The sequence below is a fragment of the Aethalodelphis obliquidens genome, unplaced genomic scaffold, assembly GCF_003676395.1.
Source record: "Aethalodelphis obliquidens isolate GAN/ISIS:26980383/991018 unplaced genomic scaffold, ASM367639v1 scaffold5, whole genome shotgun sequence".
NCBI lineage: Eukaryota > Metazoa > Chordata > Mammalia > Artiodactyla > Delphinidae > Aethalodelphis > Aethalodelphis obliquidens.
The window spans coordinates 5,776,282-5,804,239 of record NW_020837949.1 but is presented as its reverse complement, the minus strand read 5'-3'; the positions used below and the strand labels follow the sequence as shown (position 1 = coordinate 5,804,239).

The 27,958-nt window shown below is 45.1% G+C and overlaps 1 protein-coding gene across 2 annotated transcripts; it reads left to right on the top strand.

Annotated features, from left to right (window-relative positions):
• The first annotated feature begins 260 nt into the window (after positions 1-260).
• Positions 261-27,958, top strand: NUB1 (negative regulator of ubiquitin like proteins 1). Of its 2 annotated transcripts, none has more exons than XM_027101465.1 (15): positions 261-352; positions 2,811-2,928; positions 5,405-5,572; positions 7,280-7,338; positions 8,361-8,431; positions 10,776-10,958; positions 11,155-11,246; positions 12,505-12,611; positions 17,703-17,889; positions 18,574-18,681; positions 19,399-19,551; positions 23,212-23,358; positions 25,302-25,397; positions 26,057-26,234; positions 26,488-27,958. In XM_027101465.1, the coding sequence occupies exons 1-15, from the start codon at positions 282-284 to the stop codon at positions 26,664-26,666; spliced, it is 1,917 nt and encodes a 638-aa protein (XP_026957266.1). In that variant the 5' UTR covers positions 261-281; the 3' UTR covers positions 26,667-27,958. The 2 variants fall into 2 exon arrangements, with proteins under 2 accessions (XP_026957266.1, XP_026957267.1); XM_027101466.1 differs by lacking the exon at positions 261-352 and adding an exon at positions 362-481.

Genomic DNA, 27,958 nt, shown 5'->3' with positions numbered 1-27,958 from the left:
CCCCCCAGGAAGTCCGGGGTGGGGTCTTCGCCCCAGCTCCTTCTCGCTCTTCCCTCTGCCCGCCCACATCTTCCCCCAGCCTCCAGCCAGCGTCCTCGCCCCAACCCCGCCCCACCCTTGTCCCGCACTCCCGCCACCCCCCGGTCCGTCTTATCCCCGCCCACAGCCTACCCACAACCCCGCCCCCACATTAGCCCCGCCCACAACCCTGCTTCTCCGCCGCGTGGGGGCGGGGCGGCCCGGCGACAGAGGCTGCGGGGGCGGGGCCGGCCTCACCCGGAATGAAAACAAACGGCGGCCGCCGGCGCATCCGGGCGTTCGGCGGGTTACGGTTGGCGCGGCGGTGGCGCAGGTGAGGAGTCGGCGGCCGAGCGTCGAGTCCCAGACCCGGGTCTCAGCCGCGCCGCCTGGCGCCCCCGCTCCCCCGGCGCGACCCCGACGCCAACCCCGTGTGGGTCGGGCGCGACCGCAGCGGCGGGAGGTGGGCGCCCTGCGCGGAGGCTCGGCCGGGACTGGGGTCGGCGGGCCGGGGTTTCAGGTTGCGCCGGCATTTCGCCGCGCCCTAGGTTTGCTCTGGGCTGGGCTGAGGTGCTGGGTACTTAAAAAGAAGATTGAATAGTGTCTTTGGAGGGAGAAAGAGAAATATATGTATATATTAAAATTAATTAGCCATACAAAAAGCTTGAGTCATAACACTAATTCCAGATATGCCATTTGGGATTTATTTGCAAAGACAGATTTTCTTTGCTGTTTAATGAGAAAACACTTTATTTTCTCCAGCCTTGACGATCTGATTCTGTATTTCTCAACTCTTTCCCATACTCTTATTTTTTAATACAAGATTCTTGTAATAGTCTGCCTAAGAGAAGAATTAATGTATTTTGAATGAATATATGTAGATATATATTTGAAAAGCTCTGGGGAAAGGTAGCGTTGATCGATTTATTACAAAAGTGAAAGTGAAATTTTAAAGGAACGTTTTATACCTTTTCGCTTTCAGTTTAGAGCAGTAGTGCTAATGAATTTCTGCTTTTGGGGGGGACTGTGTTGCCGAACATTGTATGGCATCCATGAAACGTTCAGTTCTCCAGTTAAAATCGGAAACTGATTTATTAATCCTTTTTCCCTTTTGATTTAAAAGATGTATCCTCGTTTATTCGGTTGTCTGGAAGTGAAGTTTTGTAAGTTTCAAGACAGTGGTGTAATCTTTTCTCAAACATAAGTGGTGGTTCATAGACCCTCCTTGCTGTTTATTTGCTGGTTCGGTGGAGTGTGGGCCCGCACACTCGGTTTAGGAAATCCCTTGAGACTTTGGTCAGGTAGCTACTTGGATGGCAGAGGGCTGTGCATTCAGCCTTACAGATAGCTTGGCTCCAGTAAATGGCCCTTTCCCCACAAGTGATACTTTCGTGGGAATTTCTGAACATTTATCAGTAGAGAACTAACTTTGTGTAGTGGTCCTGTAAGTTATTTGTGTTTGGAAAGCTAATGCTCGTAAGTGCTAATATGCTTTTCTGTGTGAGAAGCAGTTTATTAGTGCTTGAAAATCTGGGGTTCTTTTGTAGGTTACCTGGATGCACACAGCCCCCTCTTTGATGTGTTTTTTTTCTTTATCCCTTTTCTCCCCGCTATCCTGATTACCCTCCTTCTTGCCTCCAAATTGATATAAAATAGATTTGAACTTTCTTTTAAAACACTTGTTTATGGAATACACTTAAGTTCTCAAACTTGATTTAAAAATCAGGTGAATTGAGTTTTGGGGAGTGTGGGATACAGGCCCTGAATAAAAAAAAGAAAGTTACTTATCTGGGTTACATTAACTCTTACATATTTTTTCACTCTCTAGAATGTGTCTTCATCCTTCAAGGGTAATAGCTTTTGACTTTTCTTGCTGCTTATCTGTTTTGGCTGTACTGCCCCTGTCAGCTGTTTGATCCTCTAGCCGCCTCACTCACCCCTTTGAATTGGTGTGCTAGTGAAGGTTGAGTAGACAGCTCCATTGCTGTGTGTGATTCTTTGGGAGAGAGTAGTTACATGCACAGGACAGAGAAGCAGCAAGGGATTTCGCGATAGAAGGCAGAATCCAGTAGTCCAGTGTTGTAGGTAGAAGTCCCAGTGCTAGTTATGCTGCTGCCTAATTTTGCATCCTTGATTGAGTCATTTTACAAACTTGGGCCTTGGTTTTCTCATCTGTAAAATGATGACCCAGCCAGTATTGATTTGAATAGTATATGTAGATTTGCTTTTATGCTTTATCACAAAATAGCATGCATAACTTTCTAGTATTGTAAACACTAAATTTTTAATTTAAAAAATTCAGATATAGAAAATATTTGTTATGGATAGTTCATGGTTCAAGCTAGCTTTTCTTCATGTTTACCTGTCAAGGTGATTGGTCTTTTGTGTTGAAATAGCCAATATACAGGAGAATTGATAAGCTCTGCATCGAATTGTTTAAGTTCACTACTTTAGGGATTTATCTTATTTTTTCTCTTAGAGAATAATAGCAGGTTAAGAAATAGAAAAGTGTAATAAACCTTGCTACATATTAGCAACTTTGAAATATGTATTTTTATGTAATATATATAATTGCATATGTAATACATATTTCAGTCTGTATATAATATATACATCTTTTAGAGAAGCCTGGAGCTAGTTAAAACCTAGTCTAAAAGTAATTTAGACTAAACTGGAGGAGGAGTGGAGGAGACCTCTGCTTACTCTAGAAAACCCATCAATGTATTAGGTAAGTTATAAAACACTTTGAAATGTGGCATGGGGTATCAGTGATGTACTGTTTTGCTTTCAAGGATGGCGCAAAAGAAATATCTCCAAGCAAAATTGACCCAGTTTTTAAGGGAAGACAGAATTCAACTCTGGAAACCTCCATATACAGATGAAAATAAAAAAGTTGGTTTGGCATTGAAGGTATTTTCCTTTTAAGACATTAATAATTAGTAGTGTTGTAAGTCTCCTTGGTAAGTAAGATTCTGAAGTCACCAGAAATTGCCAGGCACAACCAGGTAAACCTTTGGCATAACCAAAAACATGAGTGAAAAGCAGGTCCCACATTTTATTAGCAGTTGGCAAGCTTATTTTTATTTAAAAAGATTTTATTTATATGAGAATGGTATCTAATTATTTTGGCATATATCATTTCTAATACCTTCATGATGTTACCTAAGTTTATTAATCTGGGTGTTCCTGCTAGCAGGGCAGTTCCAGTGCCAGAAGCTTAGTGTGTGACCTGTTCAGCGTTAGTGTCCTGGTGGGTTCTCAGCCCTCCTTGCTACTGTGGTCTGCTGTAAAACAATGCTTCCCTCCCCCAGCTTTGTTTACACTATGGCTATCTGTTCATTTTTCCAAAATATATTTTCCTAATAATTATGCCTTGGTTTTTTATGGTATCATCAGAAGTGGCATCATTTTACATAAGTGAAACTTCTAGAAATTGAAGTTTGCCTGCCTTTCGAAGCTGAGGAACATTAATCATTTTTGATAGAAATCTATTATATTGGAATATCCTAGAATGTACTTCTCTGTTTTCTCAGTCTGAGTATATTGAGATAAACAGTGTAACATTTATCAAGGACTAAGGATTGTCAGGAGGGCATCAAATTGTCCTGTGTTGTGACACAATGACGTGCTTGGGAGGTGATAGTGATAGCTGTGTCAGGGTCTTAGGGTTTTCCTGTCTCTCTTGTTCCTGACAGGACTCACTTTTTAGTTTTTGCAAACCTTCTGATCTTTCTTTTGAATTTGCTTGTTATAATTTCTTGGCTTAGAAACTAGGTGTGGCATAATAAGAAAGCTGCTTTCTGTCCCCAGTTCCTGGCACGGGGCTCCTAAAACCCTTGGAAATTCCCGAGTGGTAAGGGTGACAGGGGCATCTTTTGTTCTAAGAGGCAGCTCTTTGGAGAGAGCTTCAGGGTGGGGCTGCTCGCCTACAAGACCAGACTTTGATTAGAAGCTTGGAACTTGCAGCCCTACCCTCCAGCCTCTGGTGAGGGCAGAGGGCTGGAGATCAAGCTACTCACCAGAGGCCAGTGATTTTATCAATCGTGCCTACATAATGGAGCCTTCATAAAAACCCTTAAATGATGGATTTGGGGAGCTTCCAGATTGGCAGACACGTCCCTGCGCCAGAGAGTAGCACACTCCAGCTCCACAGGAACAGAAGCTCCTGCTCTCTGAACCCTTCCAGACTTTGCCACATGTACATCTCCATCTAGATGTTCATTTGTACTCTTTATAATAAACTGTAATAATAAGTAGAGCATTTTCCTGAGTTCTGTGGAGTTGTTCTAGCAAATTACCAAGCCTGAAGGGGTAGGGGTTGTAGGGACCCTTGACTTTGTAGCCAAGTCAGACAGAAGTGTGGGTAACCTGGTGCCTGAAATGAAGGCAGACTTGTGGGATTGAGCCCTTAGCCTGTGGAGTCTGCCTCTAACTCCAGATCGTTAATGACAGAATTGAATTGAATTGTAGGACATCCAGTTGGTGTCAGGAGGGGGAAAAAAACCCTCACTGAGTAATTATGTTTATGTTTTCTAGAGAATTACAGAAAGTTTCGGGTTTTTTTTAATTTATTTTATTTATTTATTGTTGGCTGTGTTGGGTCTTAGTTGCTACGCACGGGCTTTCTCTAATTGCAGTGAGTGGGGGCCACTCTTCTTTGTGGTGCGCCGGCTTCTCACTGTGGTGGCTTCTCTTGTTGCGGAGCATGGGCTCTAGGTGCACGGGCCTCAGTAGTTGTGGCCCACGGGCTCTAGAGCGCAGGCTCAGTAGTTGTGACGCACAGGCTTAGTTGCTCCATGGCATGTGGGATCTTCCCGGACGAGGGTTCAAACCCGTGTCCCCTGCATTGGCAGGCAGATTCTTAACCACTGCGCCACCAGGGAAGTCCTCTGATCTGTTTTGTAACTTATGTGTATCATGAACATCTCCCCTATTATAAATATATACTTAACACCGTCGTATAACCTGACTTGTTCTCACAAGTTAGGAAAATTAGAATGTTGTCTGTTTGTGTTTTTGGTTTTTTTGTCCCCACCCTTTAGTGGTATTGAACAGTTCATTATTCCTTAAAATAATTGTGTATATACTGCAGTTACATAAGTCACAGCCCACCTTGCTTTTCGCCCCTAGTGTAATCCCAACTGGTCTTACTTTCTCTCTTGGGCCTATTTTCCTGTCCTTTCCTGGTTTTGATGTTTCCCTGGGTCCTCTCTAAACTCTACACCTCTCAAGATGTCAAGTCACAGTCTGGATTTCACTATAACAGGGGTGACCACCACTCATTAGTTATTTTGCCTTAGAGTCCCACGTGCACTGTTCTGTATTATACTTTTTTTTTTTTGAGTTGGTACTGTATTGATCTGTGTTTTTAAATTTTTCTTTATAGGACCTTGCTAAGAAGTACTCTGACAAGCTAGAATGTTGTGAAAATGAAGTAGAAAAGATAATAGAAGAAATACGTTGCAAAGCAGTGGAGCGTGGCACAGGCAATGAGCACTATAAAGCAACAGGAATTGCTACAATCGAAGTCTTCTTACCTCCCCGGGTAAAAAAAGTGAGTAGTTTCCCCAAATTTACATAGTTACTAATACTTAGTTAACTTAGTGATGTGATTAAATAAATGATGAGTTCTTTTTGAAGATACAATCCAAAGATAAAATTTTTTTCAGTTACTTTACACGTTGAACATTTACAAACTTAAAAGTCAATTTTATGGATTCTTAAGCTGGAACGTTTACAAAGTAGTCTGGCCTGCAGGCTTCACAGAGCTGTGCTTCAACATTCTTACATTTTCTAGAGTTTGAATGAACATTTAGCAAAAATAGGGAATACAAGATTACTTCAGATTTTCTAAAACTGTGTAGGACACATCATAAAGGAATTCGTCTTTTTTTTCTATGCCAGTGGAAGCCAGAGGCAGAGCTGAGTGCCCAAGCAGGGCCACCGTAACCTGGGCCACCTGTGTCAGGGCCGCGTCCTCAGTAGTTGAAGTCCAGAAATGTTACTGAGGCAGGGCACCCAAGGGTGCCTCTTCAGACTGATCAATGTTAATTATTCTCAGAAGAAATGAAAATAAGTGTGTATAAGAGTTACCATATGACCCAGCTATTTTACTCCAAGAGGAATGAAAACTATGTCTACACAAAAACTTGTACATGAACGTTTGTAGCAGCTCAATTCACAATAGCCAAAAGGTGGAAACAACCCAGATGTCTGTCGGTGGATAAATGGAGTGCACGCATACAATGAATATTATTCAGCCATAAAAAGGAACGAAGTACCGATACTCTACAACATGAATGAACCTCAAAAACATTATGAAAGAAGCCAGACACAAAAAGCCACATATTGTGTTGTTCCATTGATAGGAAATGTCTAGAGTAGGTGAATCCGTAGAGACAGAAAATATATTCATGGTTGTCTGTGGTGGGGGCAGGGGAGGGAATAGGAGGTATGGCACATGTTTGGTTGGGGAGATGGTGAAAATGTTCTGAAATTTGATTATGATAACGGTTGTCTAACTCTGTAAATATACTAGAAACCATTGACTCTTATACTTTAGACAGGGAACTTTAAGGTATGTAAGTTACCTCTCTATAAAGCTGTTAAAAATTTCTAGGAAAAACAAAGAGCTTTATTAGAAGAAGGAAATTATATATGTATCTATCTTAGAATGCCAGTTTGGGAATTTAAAGGGCAGTATGTATATACAGGACTCTTCATTGCTAGTATCAAGTACCTGGGAAACCAGACCACCAGTCAGAAAGCTGATTGGTGAGTATGGAATCAGAGCAGATGATTTGCATGGTCTCATAGGTGTCGCTGGTGGTCCCGTATTTTCCTCTGAAGCCCGGCCATCCGAGAAGGAAAGGTTCCAGGAACATGTCTTGCTGCTCCCTCCTCACGGGGAGCGCCGAAGGGACTATCTCTTTTGCTCACTGAGGTGGCCCTAGTGCCAGAGGTTGTGGGATGGGTCCTTGTGGAGCAGAGGCCAGCTCCCTTGAGTAGACAGGGGACAAACCCCACTGAGCAGCTGACCTTCCCCCAGAGACTGAAGCCCTGCCTGTGGTGCCACACTGCTGCCCCCTTGAGGACTTCCGGGTCACAGGGTCAGCACACGTCAGGTTTTGTTCAATAGCTTCATGCTAGGCATGCGAGTATTTACATCATCTGATATCAACCTGTCTGGTTTTATAGGCAGAATAACAGCTCCAAAAAGTGTCAAATTCAAGTGCATTCTATTTGTCTTATTTTTAAATAGGATAGGAAAAACTTGTTGGAGACCCGACTGCATGTCACTGGCAGAGAACTGAGGTCTAAGTAAGTATCTGTGTGCCCTGTGCCCCAGGTGCTCTCGGCTCTTTTACACCCGCTCATTTGATCCTCCCTGGCCATCCTGTAAGAGAGATGGGGCAGGTTTGATTATCGTCGCTGAATGGAAGGGAAAATTGAGGCTTTGAGGCTGAAGGACTTATTCAGGCTCACACTGGCATTTAAGGGCAAAGTGAGAACTCAGGACTTGCAGCAATCTCTTCACTTCCTGGTGTAACTTGAGATCAGGTGGGAACTCTGGATGCATGTACTTGATACGTGTTTGAATCAATGAATGAGTGATAGAAATAGGAGACAGCCTGATACTGGCCAGATCATTAGTTTTGAATTTTATTCCTTAGTGCACTAATAGCTTGCTGTGGTGTTCAGTGAAGTATTTCAGCCAGTTTCAGGCTGTTGGCCCATTTGTAAAAAGAAAAAAAATACCTGCCTGTCACATACCAGTGAAAACCTAACTTTTGAGACCTGGTCAATTACTTCATCTACTTGTGTATTTTTAACTGGTAAGTATTTTGAATACCTCCAGGGATAGCCAGTCAGTGTTTCTTAAAGTGATTTTTCTCATCTTCTTCTTTGGTCTACATGAGGGCTGTTAGGGATGGATTCAGGAAGCATCATTCATTCAACACACAATGAGCAGAAGATTGTATGGAACAACTCCCCCTATTATGGGCTCCTCCAAGGAGACCGCAGAAGGTATAGAGGATGGCTTTTCTCCTGACATGCAGCTAGGGCCCTCCTGTTCAAACAGATACACAGCACCAGTGGTCTCTACTTCACAAGGAACCAAATAGTAAAACAGATAGTTTACAAAAGGACACTGTCTCTGACACAGTTTCAAATAACCATCTAGTAAGCTGACTTTATCTGAAGTAATGTTGTGAGTCAGTAAATTGGAATACTCGGTGTTTCTGAGAAGAATGTATAAAATAGCTATCATGATTAAAATCTATTTAATGGATAATAAATAACAAATTTGGTTACCTATAGTTTTCTGGTTTATTTTACAGGATAGCTGAAACCTTTGGATTTCAAGAAAATTATATCAAAATTGTCATAAATAAGAAACAACTTCAACTAGGTATGTTATGGCAAAGTATGCAGAATTTTTAAATCAAGTCAATAGAGAAATAATGACTTTGCATCTTTTTTTCTCTTCCTCTGTTCAAAAATTTTGGGTGGCTTTATCACGTATATAATGCAAAACCAATTATTTTACAGTTTACTAAAATAAAAATGTAAAGCAGGAAGCAAAATGTCCGGAGACATTTTGGGTTGTCATGACTTGGTAGCAGGGGGCCAGGGGAGGTTGTGCTCATAACAGTTAATGGGAAGAGACCAGCAATGGTGCTGAACATCAAGGCACTGAACGGTCCCCACAAGAGAGACTTAATGCAGCTCACGATGCCAGTAGTGCTGCTGAGGAACCCTGGACTTGAGCCTTACTCAGTATTAGAGGGCTTCTCTCTAGAGAGGTGGGAAGCCATTGATGCTGGGGAGCAGACACAATTATATTTGTGTTTCAAAGATCACTTTGGCTGCAGTAGGGGAATGGATGCGAAGGAGACACGAATGGCCTTGGGAGACCAGTTAGCTATTGCAGCAGTTCGGGCAAGCACTGTAGTCTGTTTGGTTTCCATTAGGTTCCTATGGCCTGCAGAGAGTCAGGTTCACATCCCAGCCTGATCTAATGCAGCCTTCACAGCCTAGCCCTAGTCGTCCTTTCCAGCGTCACCTCTAGCCGTTTCCTGTTGCCCGTTGTAGGTGTCTTTGCGCTGTCCGTCGTTGCATCTCCGTGTTAATTAGTTTGTGGTGCCCTTCGTTGGGCAGAAATCCTTGATTTTGATGTTATCACATCCATCAGTTTTGCACCTTATTGTTTGTGTTTTAAGAAGTTCTTTCCTCAAGCCCAGGGCTGCATGGATAGTCTCACCAGAGGTTTTTGTTTGTTTGTTTGTTTGTTGTTGTGGCTTTAAAATCTAGTAAGATGGGCTTCCCTTTTGGCGCAGTGGTTGAGAGTCCGCCTGCCGATGCAGGGGACGCGGGTTCGTGCCCCGGTCCGGGAGGATCCCACGTGCCGCGGAGCAGCTGGGCCCGTGAGCCATGGCCGCTGAGCCTGCGCGTCCGGGGGCTTGGGCTTTGAAAGGGGAGGGGCAAAAAAAGGGGGGGGCCGGTGACCCGCAAAAAAAAAAAAAAAAAAAAAAATCTAGTAAGATGAGTCTCCCTCTTGGCTCTTCTTTATCATGGTAACTTGGCCATTGATGGATCTTTCTTTTTCTTTTTTTTTTTTCCCATTATTTATTTTTGGCTGCATTGGGTCTTTGTTGCTGTGCATGGGCTTTCTCTAGTTGCGGCGAGCGGGGGCTACTCTTCGTTGAGGTGCGCAGGCTTCTCATTGCGGTGGCTTCTTGTCGCGGAGCATGGGCTCTAGGCATGCAGGCTTCCGTAGTTGTGGCTCACGGGCTCTAGAGCGCAGGCTCAGTAGTTGTGGCTCACGGGCTTAGTTGCTCTGCGTCATGTGGGATCTTCGCGGACCAGGGCTCGAACCCATGTCCCCTGCGTTGGCAGGCGGACTCTTAAACCACTGTGCCACCAAGGAAGTCCTCTATTTTTCAATATAAATGTTAGAATGGTTGTCGAGTTCCTAAATATATATATGTGTATGTATATGTACGTATGCATATGAATGTGTGTCCAACTAGAGTTTTCAGAAATGTGTTCAAATTTATATGCTTATAGTTCATAATATTATTTTGGTATTTTATAATGTTTGCTATCTATATTTACCCTTTTTCGTTTTGTTTGTTGTTTTTTTGCATCTTTGACTTAATTTTTGTTAGGTTTGTATATTTGATTAATTTTTTTCATAGAGCCAGCTTTTGATTTTGTTCATATTCTCTTTCATTCTGTTCCATTAACTTCTACCTCTGTCTTTATTCCCATTTTTTATATGAGGACGTGGACAGTAAGTGGTTCACTCAGGGCTATAGAGTTAAGAAGGGATGGAACCCAAGGTGTTTGTTTTTACCCACTTCAGTAAATTACCTCTCACAGTGCGCCACTGCACTCTCGCCTCCAGTCCATTGCTGAGAACTGGATTATATCTCCAGCTAGAGGGTGGGAGATATCACGTCTCTCTCTGTAGTAGATTCTCAAACAGTTGATTGCTTTAGTTTGATCTTATGATGAGAATAAAGAAAATTACAAAGGATTAATTTAGTCACCTCATTTTCCCTGGCTGATTTGAACCAGTGCTTAACAATAACATAGGTAAACAGCCAAATTTAAACATCTTCTTACCAATCATGTGGCATGGTGGTCTGCAAGTGCTGACGCAGGCTTAAGAATTCCATTTAACATAGAAGATGGCCTATTACCCAGTAAATTTAATGACTCTTTATAACGTGCATTTCTGATTTTGACAGGGAAAACACTTGAGGAACAGGGAGTGACCCACAATGTAAAAGCTATGGTGCTCGAACTAAAACAGTCTGAAGAGGATGTGAGGAAAAACTCCCAGGTGGAAGAAGAAGAGCAGAATGAAGCCAGACTAAAAGAAAAAAGAATTCAGAGGACTAAGAGAGGCCTGGAGATACTGGCAGAGAGAGGTACACAGAGCTTCAGACGTTCGCTCAAGTCCTCAAAGGTGGCAGCAAATCCCGCAGCAAATGGGCGGGAGCGTGCGTGGGAGGGGAGTATCACATTTCTTGTTGGCCTTTCTTCCCCTACAGTCTAACATTTTTAATGTCACCATCATTGCTTTTTAACATTGAACTAATGGAGTTCCTTTTGGTTTTGTTGCAGCTGAGATGGTGGTGGATCCAGAAACCACACCATACTTAGACATAGCTAACCAGACGGGCAGATCAATCAGAATCCCTCCATCAGAAAGAAAAGTAAGTACTGTAAGAAATGTATGGCTTGTTCTTTGATCTGCTGTCAGAGCAGAAGTGGTTTTCTATTTGTTTTATCTTGGAATGTTATTATAAAGGATTAGAAGCAGCTTTCAGTCTCCAGCTCATAAACAGAGAACATGACCATACGATGAGCACTGCATCTGGCCGGCTCACCCTGTGAGTTTCAGTGCCTGAGTACAGAACGGCAGGACCTCACTGTCCTGGAGCAGTGGCTTCCTGTGGCAGTGTTTGTTTTGCTGTAGTTTATTTTACTTGGGGGCCTCATTCCCTAAGGGACGGATCAGAAGGGGAGGCTGGGGTGCTAGGTAGTTTGGGAAGAGTGTGACAGATGATTCTGCCACCTCTTCCCCTGTCTCTCCACAGCCCCGTTCTCTAATTTGGAGTAAGGGTGAAGTGGTTTTACCTTTGAACATATCCAAGGGGGTCTTTCTAGCAGCATCTACAACTTGGCCCATGAGATCAGTCTCTGAGCTGGAGTCCAGTAGCTTCTTGTATGAAAAGCTTTAGTGACTGTGGGTCAAGTTAATTTTAATTTTTTGGTCTTTAAAGGACACTTTTGAGTCGGTTTCACTATATGAATTATGGATTTAAAATTAAGGATTGAAGTTACGTTTTAATAAGAGAGCTTTGTAATCTCATTGAATTAATTTTTTTGGGCAACTGTTTGCCCACTGCAGATACTACGTTCGTATATTAAATGATGATATTTAGATCTTTAGGGGAAACCTTTACAAAATGGAATTATATACAAATTCAAATCTAAAAATATTAATGAACTTTAAAGAAATTTGGATCACCTTGCAAAAATTGTTTTAGAAATGCTACAGTTGACAGATACTTCAGAAAAAAACCTGATTAAGAATAGAGAGTGAAATGAATGCTCTTTTTAGAAAAGATACAGTCATTACTGGCTGGTTTTTTATATGTTTAGTCTTACGGATACTAGAAATAGATCTAGATCAGCCGATACTAAAATAAAGTGATGAAAACGAAGGGACAGGTGCCAGTTCTGACCATCTCAGCCACGTTAAATTGAGTTCTTGGTTTCAGTGTTTAAATGAAATGAAGGTTTAATGCTGTTCTCCTTAATTTTGGCTTTTAGATTTAGTTGTGATCTTGAGTTTTTTGTCTGTTTGTTTTCACAATATTTGATTTCTTTAGGCTTAATATGCTTTTAATATAATTCGTTTTATTATAGTTTAAAGTGATGTTTTTTTAAATCCTTATTTTTTCCTAGGCCCTTATGTTAGCTATGGGATATCATGAGAAAGGCAGAGCTTTCCTGAAAAGAAAGGAATATGGAATAGCCTTGCCATGTCTGTTGGACGCTGACAGATATTTCTGGTAGGTGCTTTTGTACCTGGTGAAAGCAAGTTTGAAGGAGGATGACAGTTACGCACAGCACCCTTCCCCCACCCCGTGCACTTCACACTTCCGATTTTCACCCAAGATGGTTAACATAAAAGAGTAGTTATGGTGTAGACTGATTTGTGAACTGTTTCTCCCCGTCGCATTTCTAATTGATCTCTCTTCCCTGTAAAGCATTTTATAAACATAGGCACTATTTTTTTACAACAAGCATGTAGGGTATCATGTCTGTTTCTTATGACATGTTGTCAGCCTGCACTGTCCGTTATAAGGTCCCTGTCAGCTTTTCACTTAGTGATTTTGGTGTAGATGTTGATGAGCGTTCCCCAAATCCACTGTTTCATTAGGCGCTCCAAGATGGTGATAACGTATTATTCCTTCTGCATTTATTGCTGGAATTCTTTTGAAAAATATTTTTCCTTATCGCTGCTTGGTCCTCCTAAGGTACAATTTGTACAGAAAGACAGAATAAAATGCTGGGTTCTTTCTCTTTATTTTCTTCTTTTCAGAATAAATGAGTTGCTTCCCTAGCATCTTCCAAAGATGACATCACCGGTGAGGTTTCCCTGCTTTTTTTTTTTTTTTCTTTTAAGTATCAGTATGAGCTCATGGATTTTAACACATTTGATACACTTCACACCTCAGAGCTTAAACTGGCTGTCTTCAGCTGGCAGGTGGTCCTGCATCCCTTTGACCCGATCCTGGGGTAATCTTTGTAGTCTCTGCTCTCTCGTGGCCAGAGCTGGTCCAGACTCATCCTGAATAGTTCCTGCCCCAGAGCAACAGCCAACACTTTCTCAAGGGCTCCTGGTTCCTCTTAATGGGAAACGGTACTGAGAAGCTATAATCCAGGCAGATGAAATATTTGAAAAATAGACTTGATGTTTGAAATATTCAAAAGGTAACAACGTCAGTGTTATTTTCTTTTCCGTTTTGAGGAACTCCCAATATATACAGTACATTCAAGAAGATAAATGTAAGTATATATAGTTTGCCAGCTGTACTGGCAGCACCCTTGTGTCTTAAGTGAACAAACTTAAGTTTAAGCAAAAAGGGGGATTTATTGTCTAAAATATTTGGGAGGAGGGGGCAAAGCTGAAAGTAACCAGAACAAGGGCTTGGTGCCTCTCTGGTTTTCCTCCTCTGCCTCTTTGTCTTTGCTTTTTTCTGAGTGTCAGTTTTATTCTCTTCTGCTACAGGTAGCAGTGCAGGCTGTAAGTTAGGTCCTTAAATTCAGGTAAATTTTTTATTCGCTTCCATAATTGTTTCTAACTTTTTATTATGGAAAATTTCAAACATATAAAAATAGCAGCTAATATACTGAGTTCCCATGCACTTGTAATCCAGCTTCAGCGGTTATTGAGGCATGGTTGACCTTGATCTGTCTGTATGAGCCTTTCTCAGTCTTTTCACCTTGGACACCTCCTTGTAATCATTTTCAGGTCTCAGGGAGACCCTGAGTAAAAAATAACTCCCTCTTCAGTTCATGGTACGTTAACATGTTCAGTGAGTAGTAGACATAATAATCCAATAATAATTGTCAGTGCCTTTTTAAGTAGAAAATACTGGTTTTTTCTACTGGGGATTCGTTCATGCAGGTCAACTTATTAGCGTAATTTTTGTGCGCCTTCCCTCTCTTCGTAAAAGAGATCAACTCTAATGCAAGTCAGCGGTGGAGGTGGAAGAAACTTAAGTTGTTCTTCCTTTGCCCCTTGATGTTTTTCGTGCCTGCTCCAAGTAGGCTCAAAGTTCTATCACAGCTTTCTTTTGTACATCTTGTGGTATGGTATGTGGTATGACTGAGAGTAATTTCTTTCCCCTATTTAAAGCTAAAAATGTAAGTTATACTTTTGGCCAAGATGGAGACCGGATTTACCCTCTCCCCTGCAACAACTGAAAAACTGGGCAAAGTGTGTAAAAACAGTGGTTTTCTGGCAATGCAGGACAGTGGTCCCTGAGGCGGGGAAACAAACGAGTGGAACCCTGTGAATTGTTTCAGCTCACTGCCTGGAGTTCCCAGGCCTCAGTGTGCGGAGGAGAAACCCAGGCAGAGCCTCCTGGTCTCCCCTGAGTGGAATAGATGGAGCTCGGAATCCAGGGAGGCCACAGTGGTGGGAGGAAAGAGCTGCCTGCGGGAGAGTGCACAGGGCGCCCCTGGAGTCTTCTGCTGAGTGATGGTCAGCACAGGCCTGTGAGGTCACGCCTGCCTTGCCCCCAGGCTGGGAAAGCACCACCTCAGAGAAGCAGAGAGATCACAGAGGGCGGATAATAACCTGTGGGAAACGGGGCATTGGCTAGAGAATTCAGTAGGGTGTGGGAAGAAGGGCTAATTCTGCCCTACAGGCTGCTCTGGTCCCACCTAACAAAGCTTAAAACTAAGCCCTGAAAAGGTCACACCACTCTTTTCAAGTAACCTGTTTTTAACTGCATCCCAAGCATCGCTTAATGGTATTTATTGAACCCATGTATCGAGAAACACACAAAAAAACTACACAATCCAGTTCCTTACAGCCAGTAATAAAACTAAAAATGACTTTTTAGCCAACCTTCCTTTTAAAAAAAGCAGATACCTAAGCTTAGCTTACCTTTCTTGAAATTAATATCTTTATTTTATATAAAAAATGTAAAACTCATGAGGCAAGTGTAATAAGTTTCTGTTAAATAACTGACTTGAGCCCAAATGGGATTTAATTTTTCTAAAGCTAGGCTCAGTATATTTTGTTTAAATCAACGTTATACATTGATTTTAATTAATGTTTTTAACATGAAAATTTATTGGCTATTGACTATTCAGGCTACTAAAGCAAAATCAATAAAAATATACTCTAAGACAATTTTATACAAGTCTTTAAATTTTTTTCTGAGTGACATGATCAGGTTCAAATATAGTCCTAACAGTTTCAAAATTATTACATACAGGTGATGTCATGATCTCTTTTATAGCCTATATATGAATACAAAGTGTTATGTGTTTAAACTAAAAGAATGAAACGAACGTCTTTAATGTGAGACCTGTGCTGCGTTTTGGTTTTGGGTTTGGTTTTGGCTGCACAGATACTCAATTCTGGGTCAAACTTATACGCATGATTTTATTTTTAACTGAAAGGAGGCAGTTTCTGTCCTCACTCTTGATGCTTTAGACACAAACAAGCCTGTTCACATGTGTGAGACTTTGAAAACTGGCTAAATGTCCGCTGCTTTCGTGAGAATGGTGGGGTAGGCTTCTCTCCCAGAAACCGAAGGTGCCTACAGGTAGATCAGTAAATCTCACCTGGAGTGTAAGATCAGACCATGGTCCATGAACTTCTTCCTCTCCTCTCAATGTCAAGTTCTCAGGCCAAGCAGAAGATTCAGAGAAGGTGCCCCTCACCTGGTCATACATCTGGGTGTGTGTGCATGTGTGTAAAATACGGTGTGTATGTTACAAAACGTTCACAAAGAATAGAAATGTTCAAAGAAAGAAACCACAAATAAATAGGAAAATCCTGCTCTGAGAGATTATTCTTATGCCCCAGTGGATTGTCTTGTACGTACCCTGGAGTGCAGGCACTCCACTTAGGAGACTTCTGCTTTAAAGCATAAATGACAGAGACTTCCCTGTCATTGATGGCACAGTGGTTAAGAATCCACCTGCCAGTGCAGGGGACACGGGTTCAATCCCTGGTCTAGGAAGATCCCACATACTGCGGAGCAACTAAGCCCGTGCGCCACAACTACTGAGCCTGCGCTCTAGAGCCCACGAGCCACAACTACTGAGCCTGCGTGCCACAACTACTGAAGCCCATGCGCCTAGAGCCCGTGCTCCGCAACAACAGAAGCCACTGCAATGAGAAGCCCGCGCACCGCAACGAAGAGTAGCCCCCACTCGCTGCAACTAGAGAAAGCTGGCACACGGCAACAAAGAGCCAACACAGCCAAAATAAATGAACTAAAATGTATTTAAAAAAACCAAACATAAATGACAGAATCAGAGCTCTTCCTCGCCCCCCACCCCAAGCAGATTTTGATGGGCAGGATGGGAAGCTTGAGGGCATGCAGGTTTTGTAGTTTTATACCAGAGCAGTCTTACTTTTAGTAGAATACAAACAAAAACAGATGAGATCGTTAAAGTTTGTGAATGTTCCAAATTTTACTTTCTTATTGAAGAGAGTTCAAACGAGATCTAGATTTGCATTATGAATTTCTAACATAATCACAATTTAAAATCAAAATAAATTATCTCGATGTCCATCTTTGTCAACCTTCCATTGCCTTGCTGTCTTCTCCCTTCCTCTGTATCTGGGTTCAGCCTGCTGCGGCAGCTGCCGAGTAGCATTTAACCTGCACCTGGGCCCCAAGGTCAGCTAGGCATTCAGAGCCTGGCATTTGTCTGGATGGTTTTTCCCCTCCTTTAATGTGATTGGACGTGAATGCCTCATCAGAGTCTTCATCAACTGAGGCGTTCATAGTAAGGAAGGATTTATTTTTTTTTAGTGTGCTTTTAAAGCTTTGGGGTTCTAACTTCGGCTGTATATTAGAATTACCTAGGGGGATTTTAGAAATACAACATCCAGGCCCCACCTCCAGAGGTTTCTGCTATAATTGATATAGTGGGGTCCCAGCATCAGTATTTCTTAAAAACAAACAAAAAAGAAAAGGAAAGAAAAATTCCTCACATCCTGGTGATTCTAATTTGCAGTCAGGGTTGGAAACCACTGCTTTAAAGCATGGTCTCCCCACGTTTGCTGAAGGGTTCTGACACAGTGGCCCCGATTTCCGCTTCCTGCCAAGCCTCTTTCCCAACATGGCAAGGGTGTGTGTGTGCGTCTGTCTGTCTGTCTGTCTGTCTGTCTCCCCCCGCTACCAGGGCAGGTGGTGTTGAGCTTCTTTTCTTGAGCCCTAACTCCTTTTTTTTTTTCCCCTTGGAAGGATTCAGATTATAAATATAGTTCCCTTCATAAACATTGCGATCTCTGTCTTAGAGTAGTCTTTGGAAATACACCAAAAACTGGAAAAAAAAAATTCCAGTAATTCACAAAAAGGTTTTTACTGCTTCTTGTCAGTGATGTCATTTCCTGTCTTTGGTAGCGAGTGCTGCAGAGAACTGCTGGACACTGTGGACAACTATGCAGTACTCCAGCTGGACATAGCATGGTGCTACTTCCGCTTGGGACAGCTGGAATGCCTGGACGATGCAGAGAAGAAATTAAACATGGCCCAGAGATGCTTTAAAAATTGTTATGGAGAAAATCATCAGAGACTGGTCCACATAAAAGTACGTTGCTGTAATTAGTTTTAGGTGTTAGTGAGCCCATTTGTAGAATTTGAGTTTATTCCTGTTAAAGTGTTTAGACTGCTGCCGAAGGTGATTTATTTGATAGTAGTATGCAATGTGTTCTTTTTAAGCTATATTTTAAGGGGATTGTTAAACATCTTATAAGTTAGCCTGTGACCAGAGGAACACAGTTTTCTAGTCACAGAAACCCATTGATCACCGTGACCGAGAGAGCTGGTGACTGTATTCATTAGAGTCTAATGAAAGGTTTAAATGCAGAAAATAGACATTTTCAACAGTGACAGTTCACACGAGTGAGTCACAGCTCCAGAGCTGGGCTTTGAATAAGGATTTTTCTCAGGCAGTTTCCACAGGTCATCAGAATTCTGCTTGGGAATTGCAGGGCAACATAAGAGATATTCCTGGTTTGGGCTTCTGCATACTTCCCTCCTGACCAGAGGGGGGCCCCTGTCCTGGGCACCTGGAGATAGGTGTTCTGTTTGGGACAGGCGATGCCGTTGTACCCTGGGATCCTTACTTTTGCCATCAGCAATGGTGAAGATAGAAACATTTTAGTAATGCCATTTTGCCCCTGTGGAGATGAAGGGAATTATAAATGTCAGTATTACAGACCTGTAATGAGAAATAAGACAGTTTTATCTTTTTTCCCCCCAATAATTCTAGGGAAATTGTGGAAAAGAGAAAGTCTTGTTTTTAAGACTTTACTTGCTTCAAGGTATCCGAAATTATCACAGTGGAAATGGTGAAGAGGCTTATGACTATCTCAACAAGGTAAGACAATGGATGCTCCAAAGTTGTGACCATTTTCACCTACTTAGTTTTTTAATCCCCAGAAGTTAAGTATTTCATGAACTCAGTGGTGTGTGACTGGTGAGGAAAGTGCACCTCCCTCCCAGTCCCTCCTTCACATATACCGTAAACACATCTGTATTTGCGAGAGTACAGGCAAGGTGCTGTAATAAGGAAACCTCAGAAAGTCAGTGGCTTTAATTGGCTAGAAGTTTCCGTTTCTCTCATCTGGCTGTAGAGTTGAGCAGCCAGGGCAGTGGGGCAGCTGGTGTCCTGTCAGTGCCTCTTCCAGCCAGCAGAGGGAGGGAGAGAGTCCAGGGCAAGCGTCTTTAGAGGGGTGACTCAGGAGGTGCTCCTGTCATTTCTGCTACATGCCATTGGCCTAGACCATCTGGCTACACTCAGCTCAAATTCAGGGGACTTTATTACCAAAAAGGAGGAGATAATGGATACCAGCCCCTCCCACAATCCTCAGCCTGTTTTCTCATGTTATACTGCATATAAGTCACGTGAGCAGAGAGGGTGTTGTCTGTTTGCATTTGCACTGGTTGATAATAGGTCACATTTAGAGGTTTTATCTAAAATCTGACACACCCTAATTCACATTGGGTACAATCCAATTTCCTTTAGGTTTTAGCTTTGTGTTAAGCTTTAATGTTACTATGGTTACATGATTCTTATATTTTTCTTTGTCTGTAGGCATGTCAGCTCTTTAAAGAGCTATATATTGATCCATCTAAAGTTCACAGTTTGATGCAGCTGGGATTTAGTGCCCAGGAAGCTCGGCTTGGCCTAAGGGCATGTGACGGGAACGTGGACCACGCAGCTGCCCACATCACCAACCGCAGAGAGGTACCTTAATGTGGTCTTGGCAACGCTTGGTTCAGGCCTTTGCCTTTGAGTAGGTGTGAAACTTGAGGCAATAGCAAAATTATTTCCAAAGTGCCTTAGCTCTCAGATATGAAAGAACAGAAAAAGAAAATTCCGTACTAGGTATTATTAACAAGGAACTCTTTATTGCTTCAGACTTGGAAGTCAGGAGAAAAACTTGTCTTTTTTAATTGCATCAGTTTTCAGACAGTGCAGTTTCCTTCATTTTATTCTTGCTACGGTGGCAGGTAGCTCGTAAGTACAGTTATCCAAGCAGTCTTCTCTCTCTCTGTCTCTCTTTTTTAATCACAGTATATTTCTGGAAACCATTTTAAAGGGGTCTGTGTTTTCCAGGGAGCCATTGTTACAGTTCAGGATGTCATCCTTGCCTGGAAACATGAGTCAAATCATATGAACAACTAACATTATGTTATAAAAGCAAAGATTCTAAACTATAATCATTTAAAACAATTAGAGATAAGTACAGTTAAAAAAAAAAACTTTAGAATTTCAGAGTTGGAAGGAATGTTACCATATCGAACATGGTAGTTTTACAAATGAGGAAAACAGGCTCAGAGGTTGTCTTTTCCGGGGTCATGGGTCAAATTGGTGGCAAAACCTGAACTAAGGCTCTGGTTTTCTCCTGAACTTTCTAATTCCCATCTGAGAATAGCATTCTGAGTTTTTACAGAAGGTTCTGAAAAGCCAAAAGATACTATAAAATGGTAAACGTTACCACTTCACTTCCTAACTTTTTATAAGTAGCAAAAATAAGTTTTTTTTAAAAAATAGTAGTGTCCTATCAGATGTGCATTTAATGAATTAAACTATAAGCCCTTGGAGAAAATAAAAAAACAACAGAGTATATAGGGCAATTGACCCTGCTCACTCTTCCACTCAGTGGATGTGTAGTTGGGATGCTTTTGGTTGAAGGCAACAAATTCAGATTGGCTTAAACACCCAATAAAGAGGGTAAGGGAGGGATTCACTGGCCTACTTAATTGTAAAGAGCCCAGAGGAGGGCTGGGTCTCAGGTTAGTTGATTCAGTGGCTTCGCCCTGTCGCTGAGTTCTAGTTTCTGTCTCTCTGCCTCCTCCGTGTTACCGGGGTCATCCCATCACACCAGGAGCATGGTCTGGGTCCCAGAATCCTCAGAGACGTTCTGAGCTGCTCACTGATTGGCCACCTTTGAGCCAGTCGCCGTGGCCAGGGGAGTGTCAAGACCTGACTGGCTTGAGCCTGTCTGCTTAGCTTAGGCTGGTCAGGGCCTACTTGGGGAACTAGTCAGCTTCCCACACCCTAGGGACAGCTGGGGTGGCTGGTGGGAAGACCAGCTCCGAGTCCCATCGCGTGTGAGCTCCCGTGAATCTGCTGTCCTCTCAGTTTCTGAAGCTCCGGGTTTGAACGTCTCACTGAGTAGAGGGTGATAGGTGATTCCTAAAAGTTTGCTTTTTTGTACCTCGTGGTCCTGAGTACGGGCCACTTTCTCATCTGGCAAAAGAAACAGACTAATGAAACTGAGGTCACTTGACAGTGCTGAAGTGTTCCGAGGCCGTGAGAGGCAGCGTGGCGGCCTTCCTAAGGGATGTTCAGTCTTTTTGCCTGTACACAGCCGTGACTTTAGAACTCAGTTCTCTCACAACATTTGACCCTACTGTGTCGATAAGACTTCGCAGTGCAATGCTTATTGTCATTTCCTTGGTTTATTTTATTTTCCTAATTCTAGTATAAAGAGAAATATCATGTGTATCTACATGGTTAAGAGAAAACTGACTTAGGCATTTGTAATAAGGAAAAAGTGTTCTTTGAGGCCCCAACTTTGTGTCAGCTCTGAGGCCCGCGTCTGCTGGCTGGCTGGCTGGCTGGGAGGGTCTTTCTCTGCTTGAATGTTAATTGTCCTTCTTATTAGCCTTTTGAAATATATGTGGAAGAGGCTGGAATGGCAAGCAGAGGATGGGACGGGGTAGAGGCATTTTACATGGTGTGTACGTGTGAATCAAAGTGGAAATGTGAGTGATACGGACTACTTCCGCCGGCCTGCGTGGGTCTTGTGGTGAAGCGGGAAGGGTCAGCTGGGAGGCGGAGCCGGGGCCTGGGAGCTGGAGCTCAGGAGCGCTGGCGCCTGACTGGGTGTGGGGAGGGGCCGCTACGGGACTGGAGCAGGTGCGTGAGCTGCCGGGCCTGTGCAGAAGGGTTCGGAGTCTCGGAGACTGGCCCAGAGGAGGCAGTTAGAGGGCGCGGTGGGGGTGTGGACCACAGCCCCGGGGAAGGGGGTGGGCAGCGGGATGGCAGAGCTGCCCAGCCGTCGTCAGCCCCGCTTACTCACAGGTAGGTTCTCCACTGTTGTAAACAGGAAATTACAGGCTGAGGTTGTCTTCATCCCAGGAAATGTTGTGGGCAGTCACCCCTTCTGCCTAGTCCTACTGCCAGCTTGGAGTATTTGGTTCCGTGGTGAGGATTCCTTTCTTCTCCTAAGAGGTGAGGCCGTGTTCTTGCTGTAAGAATGTAGAGGAGACCCTTGTTGCTTGGACTGAACCATGGAGGTAGGAGGAGATACATCAAAGGAAAAAGCTGTTTTCTCTGCTGTTCTCCCTGTGTTGGGCCGAGGGCGGACCGTTTCTAGAATGTGCAGAAGCTGTCTCTCTGCTCTGCTGTCGGTGATGACCTTGACTGGGGCACCTAACTGTCTTGAGAGATTTCTGTCTTCTCATTGGCAAAATAATGAGGTTGGATTCAGTTAGTGGTTGTCAAACCTGTTTTAGTTTTATTGTTTTAATCAGCAGAAATCCTTTTAAAATGATACTTGTGGGAATTCCCTGGCGGTCCAGTGGTTAGGTCTGGGCGCTTTCACTGCCGGGGAGATCCCTGGTCGGGGAACTGAGATCCCACAAGCTGCACGGCTCAGCCAGAAAATAAATAAATAAATAGAAATAAAATAAAGTGATACTTGCTTTCAAAACAAACTCAGAACTCTCCTGATGAGGGCTGGGGTGGGAGGAGGAGAAGAGACTGAACCTGTGGCCTTCCTCAGGCTCTTGGAGCAACGCCAGGCACCTGAGCCTCGGGGTTGAGAACCACGGGGGTAGGTGACCTTTGTCACCTGGCATTGAGCATTCTTGGGGTTTTAAGTGGACTAAGTTCTTACTACCCAGGGAGTGGTGGGTGGATCGGTAGCTTGGGCGCCATCTAGGACCCACCCACCCCCTCCACGGCCCCCACGTTCAGAGTCACATTTCGGTAAGATCCCAGGTGACTCAGCAGAGGCTGAGAAGCCCTCCCACCCATGCAGGAAGCTCCTCTCCCTGCTTCCTAGAAGAAGGCACGTCCACCTCTCCAGGGGTCCTCAGGATGTGCCTGCTGGTTCCCAGGGGCCTGTTCTGGTGCCAGGTGGTGGTCCCCGAGGTGCTCTCTTCCCTCCCTGGCCTGACGTCTCCGGCTCCCGCTGGGCTTCCCCGCGAGCAGCACACCCCTGGTCTCTGCCCTAGTGGCCCTCATGCTGGGTGGGACGGGGAGAGAGAAGGTCACCTCACCTTGTGGTTTTCACTTTGCCTGGTGACCCTGAGACTCCTATAGAGCATGGATTGAGAAGGCTTTCTACAAAACCGCAATCCCTAACTTGGTAACTCTGCTGTTTTCCTAAAGAAATTGGACCAAATAAGGAAGGAGGAAAAAGAGAAGAAAAGACGCCGCCTGGAGAACATAAACTATTTGAAAGGAATGGGCTACTCCGCTCGTGCAGCCAAGCAGGCGCTCCACCAGGCCAGCGGGAACCTGGAGGAGTCCCTGCAGGTAACCCCTCCCCAGCCTCTGGCCTCCCTGAGCAGCCCTGCTCCCGGCCCAGGCACCACCCCTCCACTTCTTCATTGAAGCTGCTCTTTTGTCCTTCCTGACGCCAGGAGCCCCGCGGCTGCGGGCCTTCCTCTTCATTCCTGGTTTGGATCTAAGGGTCGGAACTCTCTTGTTCTCGAACCCAGTGGCAGAGCCAGAGTGACGAGCCGCACCCACCTCAGTGCCTGTCCACGATGCCGCAGGGCTCGCAGGGCAGGAACTTTGATGAGGTTTCTGTTTGCAGCGGGAGTTTAACAGTGAGGTGGAAGAAAGGTGATTGAAGTTTTAATGTAATTTTTTTGAATTCAAATGTTTTCTTTGAATATTTAGTTTTATTATTTAGTCAGTAGTACATGTTGGCAAAGGGGCTTTTTAAAGAAGTCCTCAGAAGTGACTAAACAGGTTGGGATCCAAATTAGTGGTAACTCTGCCCGGGTCCACATCCTTCCAATTTTTGTTCAAGGAGCAGACAGGATACTTAATGAGGCAGGCGCTGTGCTGAGTCTCAGCGGAGATGCCGCCTGCCCTGGGGGAGCCCACAGGCTAGTGGGGAGACAGACGCAGAGAGCACAGTGGCGTAAGGGCTACCATGTGGGAGCGCAGCACTGGGTGGGGAGGCAGGAACTGCAAGCTGAGCTGGGGGGCGGGTCACGGGAGGGGGCCCAGCAGACGGAGGAGAAGCGGGGGCAGCACTAAGGGCTGAAGCATGAGGCCGGGGGAGTTGAGCCCCGGGGTTGCCAAGGCCTGGGTTACACCTGCTGGAGGTGGGGCGGGGTGGGGAATGGCCAGAGATGGGGCTGGACAGGTAGGCAGGGGCTAGGTGGGCCACGTCACCTTGTTTGCCCTGCTGAGGGGTTCACACTGAATCCTGCAGGCAGTGGGGAGCCTGCCCTGCCTTTGCCTCTTATTCTCAAGACCTCCCGTCCTGTTCTTCAGAGGTCCCCATTAGTCGGTCTGTTAACCCTTGGACAGCATGGGTCTGAAATGCGTGGGTCCACTTACGCGTGGACCTTTTTCAATAGTAAATACTATGTATAGTACTTCACGATCTGCAGATGCGGAGCAACTGTGGATACCGAGGGTCCACAGTAAGTTACACTTGGGTTTTCCACTGCGATGAGGGTCAGCGCCCCTAAATCCTGCGTTGTGCAAGGGTCGACTGAATTTTCAAATATATGTATTAATATATTTTTTTAATTCAAAATGTTATTTGAATATCTAATTTGATTTCTTAGAGAAATTTAAAAATTCTGAATATGTGAAGGGACTGATGGGGCTCAAAACTTGTTTTTAATTATACAAATAGTACATAAATGCATTTGATCGATATAGAAGTATTCAGTGTTAAAAGGGAAGTTCCCCAAAAGGGCTTTATAAGGTTAAAAGTATCATGTGACAGAGAAATCAAGGGTCCAAACAACTCTGCTCTTCTCCTTGACATTGTAAACCTAGAGCATGTCACCTTCCAAAGACAAGTCGCATTGGGCAGCCCTGGACTGCTTATAGCTTTCCGTTTATAGCTCTTTATGACCTTGTCACCCCTAAGGCTGAGCTGCAACAAGCTTGTGTTTTCTTGGAATCCTTCCGCCTGCTCTCTCAAATCCTTTCCTGCTTCCTCAGATGCGATCTTTTTGCCTGAATAATCTTGTTCATCCTCCAGACCTCAATTCAGACACGACCTTTGGCGGGAGCCGCCTTTGAACAGCCGCCTCTCCAGCCGCAGCCTGTTCAGGGGTCCCCGTTCTCTGCTTCCACAGCACCCTGAGCCTCGTCCACCACAGTTTCTACACCTGTTCGTGTGTCCCACGGCTGTGCCTGCCTAGCGCGTGACAGGTGCTCAGTCTCTGCCTGAGTGACCGAGCGGATGTTAATGATGAGTAACGGGTGTCCCTGTACGTTTTTAGATTCTGCTCAGTCAGCCTCAGATGTGGTGGTTAAACGATTCTGGTCCGGAAACCAACAGCCATCAGGAGAGTCCTTCTCGGGAAACCATTGACCAAGTGAGTGCAAGCGCCTTGTGCCCCTCTCCGCCCGCACAGCCTCGTGTGGGACTGGCTGGCGGGACAAGGCTGGCGGCCAGGCAGGGCCGAGCCCTTGGCGACAGGGGCTCCAGGTGTGACCGGCCCGCCCGAGGGCGCAGCCTCCGTGCAGCAGTTGCAGCGGGTGGACGCGGGGCACAGGCATTTCCTTCAGAGTAGGAAACAGGGAAGCTGTGGGAAGGTTTTCTTCGGGCTTTTCTCCTCTTTCCTACACACGCCTCTTGGTGCGTCGCCTCCCGTTCCCCTGCCTGTGACCTGCAGGGATGTCCACGTGTGCCCCCCGTCATGTTAGCCTGCCTAGTGTGCTGCAGAGACCTAGCTAAGGGTCCCGGCGACAATGAGCTCTGTGCACTCAGCGCTGCCTCTGGCTTGCGAGCCGGCTGCCTTTCTGAGGCGACTGGGCACCAACGTGGCCACCTCAGGTCTTCCTCCTTCCTTTCCAAGCTGCCTCACGCGCACGTTAGCGCGGGAAGGCCGGTGGTACACGCGTGCAGTGGGTTTTGGGAACGTGTCCCCCCCCGAGACCTGGCTCTCCCGGCTCTGCGTGGGGGCGGGAGTGCCGGGTGCGCGCTGTGCCGTGTGGCCTGGGCCCTCGCCAGTGCCGTCCTGCCTTCTCCCAGCTGGTGTACATGGGCTTCGACGCGGCAGCGGCTGAGGCTGCCCTGAGGGTGTTCCGGGGAAACGTCCAGCTGGCGGCTCAGACCCTCGCTCACAACGGTGGAAGTCTTCCTTCTGACCTGCGGCTCTCGGCGGAAGATTCTTCAGCAACGCCACCCACATCCCCGTCTGATTCTGCAGGTGGGTCTGCGATCTCTGAAGACCGACGGGAGGGACTGTCTGCTCGAGCGGAAGCCGGCAGGCGGGGCTTGGGGCGGCGAAGGCTCGCGGGGGCGGCGAGGGGCGTTCGCAGACGTGCACACTTCGGGCTGCTCGCGCGCTGTGGCGCGAGAGGGCCGAGCTGGAGCTGACGTGGGTCCCTTTGGTCCCCGTGGAGGTTTCTCTTTCTGTCCTCCTCCCTCAGCTCCCCTGTTGCTGCACTTCTTTACTGCAGGGACCTCTAGCGCCTCAACAGATGAAGATATGGAGACAGAGGCTGTGAATGAAATCCTGGAAGATATTCCAGAACATGAAGAAGATTACCTTGACTCAACTCTGGAAGACGAAGAAATTATTATTGCAGAGTACTTATCCTATGTAGAAAGTATAAAGACAGCAACAAAGAGAAACTAAGTGATGAACAGAAGTGAGCACTAAGTTTCTGCTCATAAATTCTATCATTATGAAGAGTGTAATGCAGGTCTTTTTTTTTTCTTACGCTTTATCTGATTTTGCTCCAGAGTGCTTCCTACCTGGGGGGGGGGGGGGGGGGGGGGGGAAAGGGGTGTAAAGAGGAAGGGAGGTGGGGGGGGGGGGGGGGGGGGGGGGGGGCAGGTGCCGGTCCCCAGGGTCCATCTTGGGAACTGAGCTGCCTCTGGCCAGATCTTGCAGTTCCCAGCTGCCTTCAGGTTCTGCAACCCTAATGCCAGCCTCCCTGCTCTGTTTTTTCCCCACCCAGAAATGGGAAGGACTGGGATAGGGTGGCTGCTAGGGAAGGGATCCAGGAGGAGCTCATGGGAGCGAAAGCGGGCCCTGTCTCCTCCTCTTCATCCTGCCCTGCTCTCCTGCCCTCCTGAGCCCACTGCTCGATCATCTCCTCCTTCCCGTGATGCAGCTCTGCCTTTCTGCTTCAGCCTCTCTGCCCCGTCCCGAAAACGTCCTTTAGATCCTCAACCACTGCAGGTGCTCTGGGGGGCCTGATGATGAGGCATCGGCTCCCACAGCCACACCAAACGGTGGCAGACGCCCTCAGCCTGAAACGTCTGTGTTTTGTGCTTAGCTTAGTAAAGTAGGCACTTGAAATTCCAGGCTGAAATTCAGAATATATATGTATTCAAAGTTCTTCTTTACAAAAATAAAATCTTTTATTAAATGGTAAAGTCTTAAATGCTAACCAAAGCAACTTATTTTTAATTAGCATTTTTAGATGCATTTCTGTCCTATTAAATTCACTGCTGGCTAAGGTAAGATACCTGTCAGAAATTAAGGTATATTTTCTCCAAGTCTTTGTAGGGTTTCTTGGGTATATTACGGAAGACTGTTTGTAAAGGTATGTTGTTAGCCTCTTAACAGCTCAAATAACCGTTCTCATTGCACCCTGCATCCCTCCGTAAACGTGTATTACATGAAAAGCCTGTCCAGCACCAGGACGCAGCCAGCAGCAGCCGGTTGCTGGATGAATCAAGTGTCAGGTGTGTTCCCAAGGCTCTCCCTGCCTCCGGGAGTCACCGGAAGCCCCTGTGACAGGGCAGGTGGGCCACGTGGTTGCCGTCAGGGGGCTGGCCGAAATGCTCCAGCTTTTTCAGGAATCATTTTCAACAAAGCTTGGAGAGCAGTCCAGTTTGAATGGGTGGAAATCTTTTCTTGTCATTCTTTTAAAATGGATGATACAGATGGAAATAAAAGGTGGAAAATATATTCAAAAA

Excerpts from the sequence above, each read along its gene's own strand:
- NUB1 (XM_027101465.1), top strand. The coding sequence starts at position 282 with ATGAAAACAAACGGCGGCCGCCGGCGCATCCGGGCGTTCGGCGGGTTA. Across the intron at positions 7,339-8,360 it reads GGCAGAGAACTGAGGTCTAA|GATAGCTGAAACCTTTGGAT; the intron begins GTAAGTATCTGT and ends TTTATTTTACAG. Across the intron at positions 12,612-17,702 it reads GACGCTGACAGATATTTCTG|CGAGTGCTGCAGAGAACTGC; the intron begins GTAGGTGCTTTT and ends TGTCTTTGGTAG.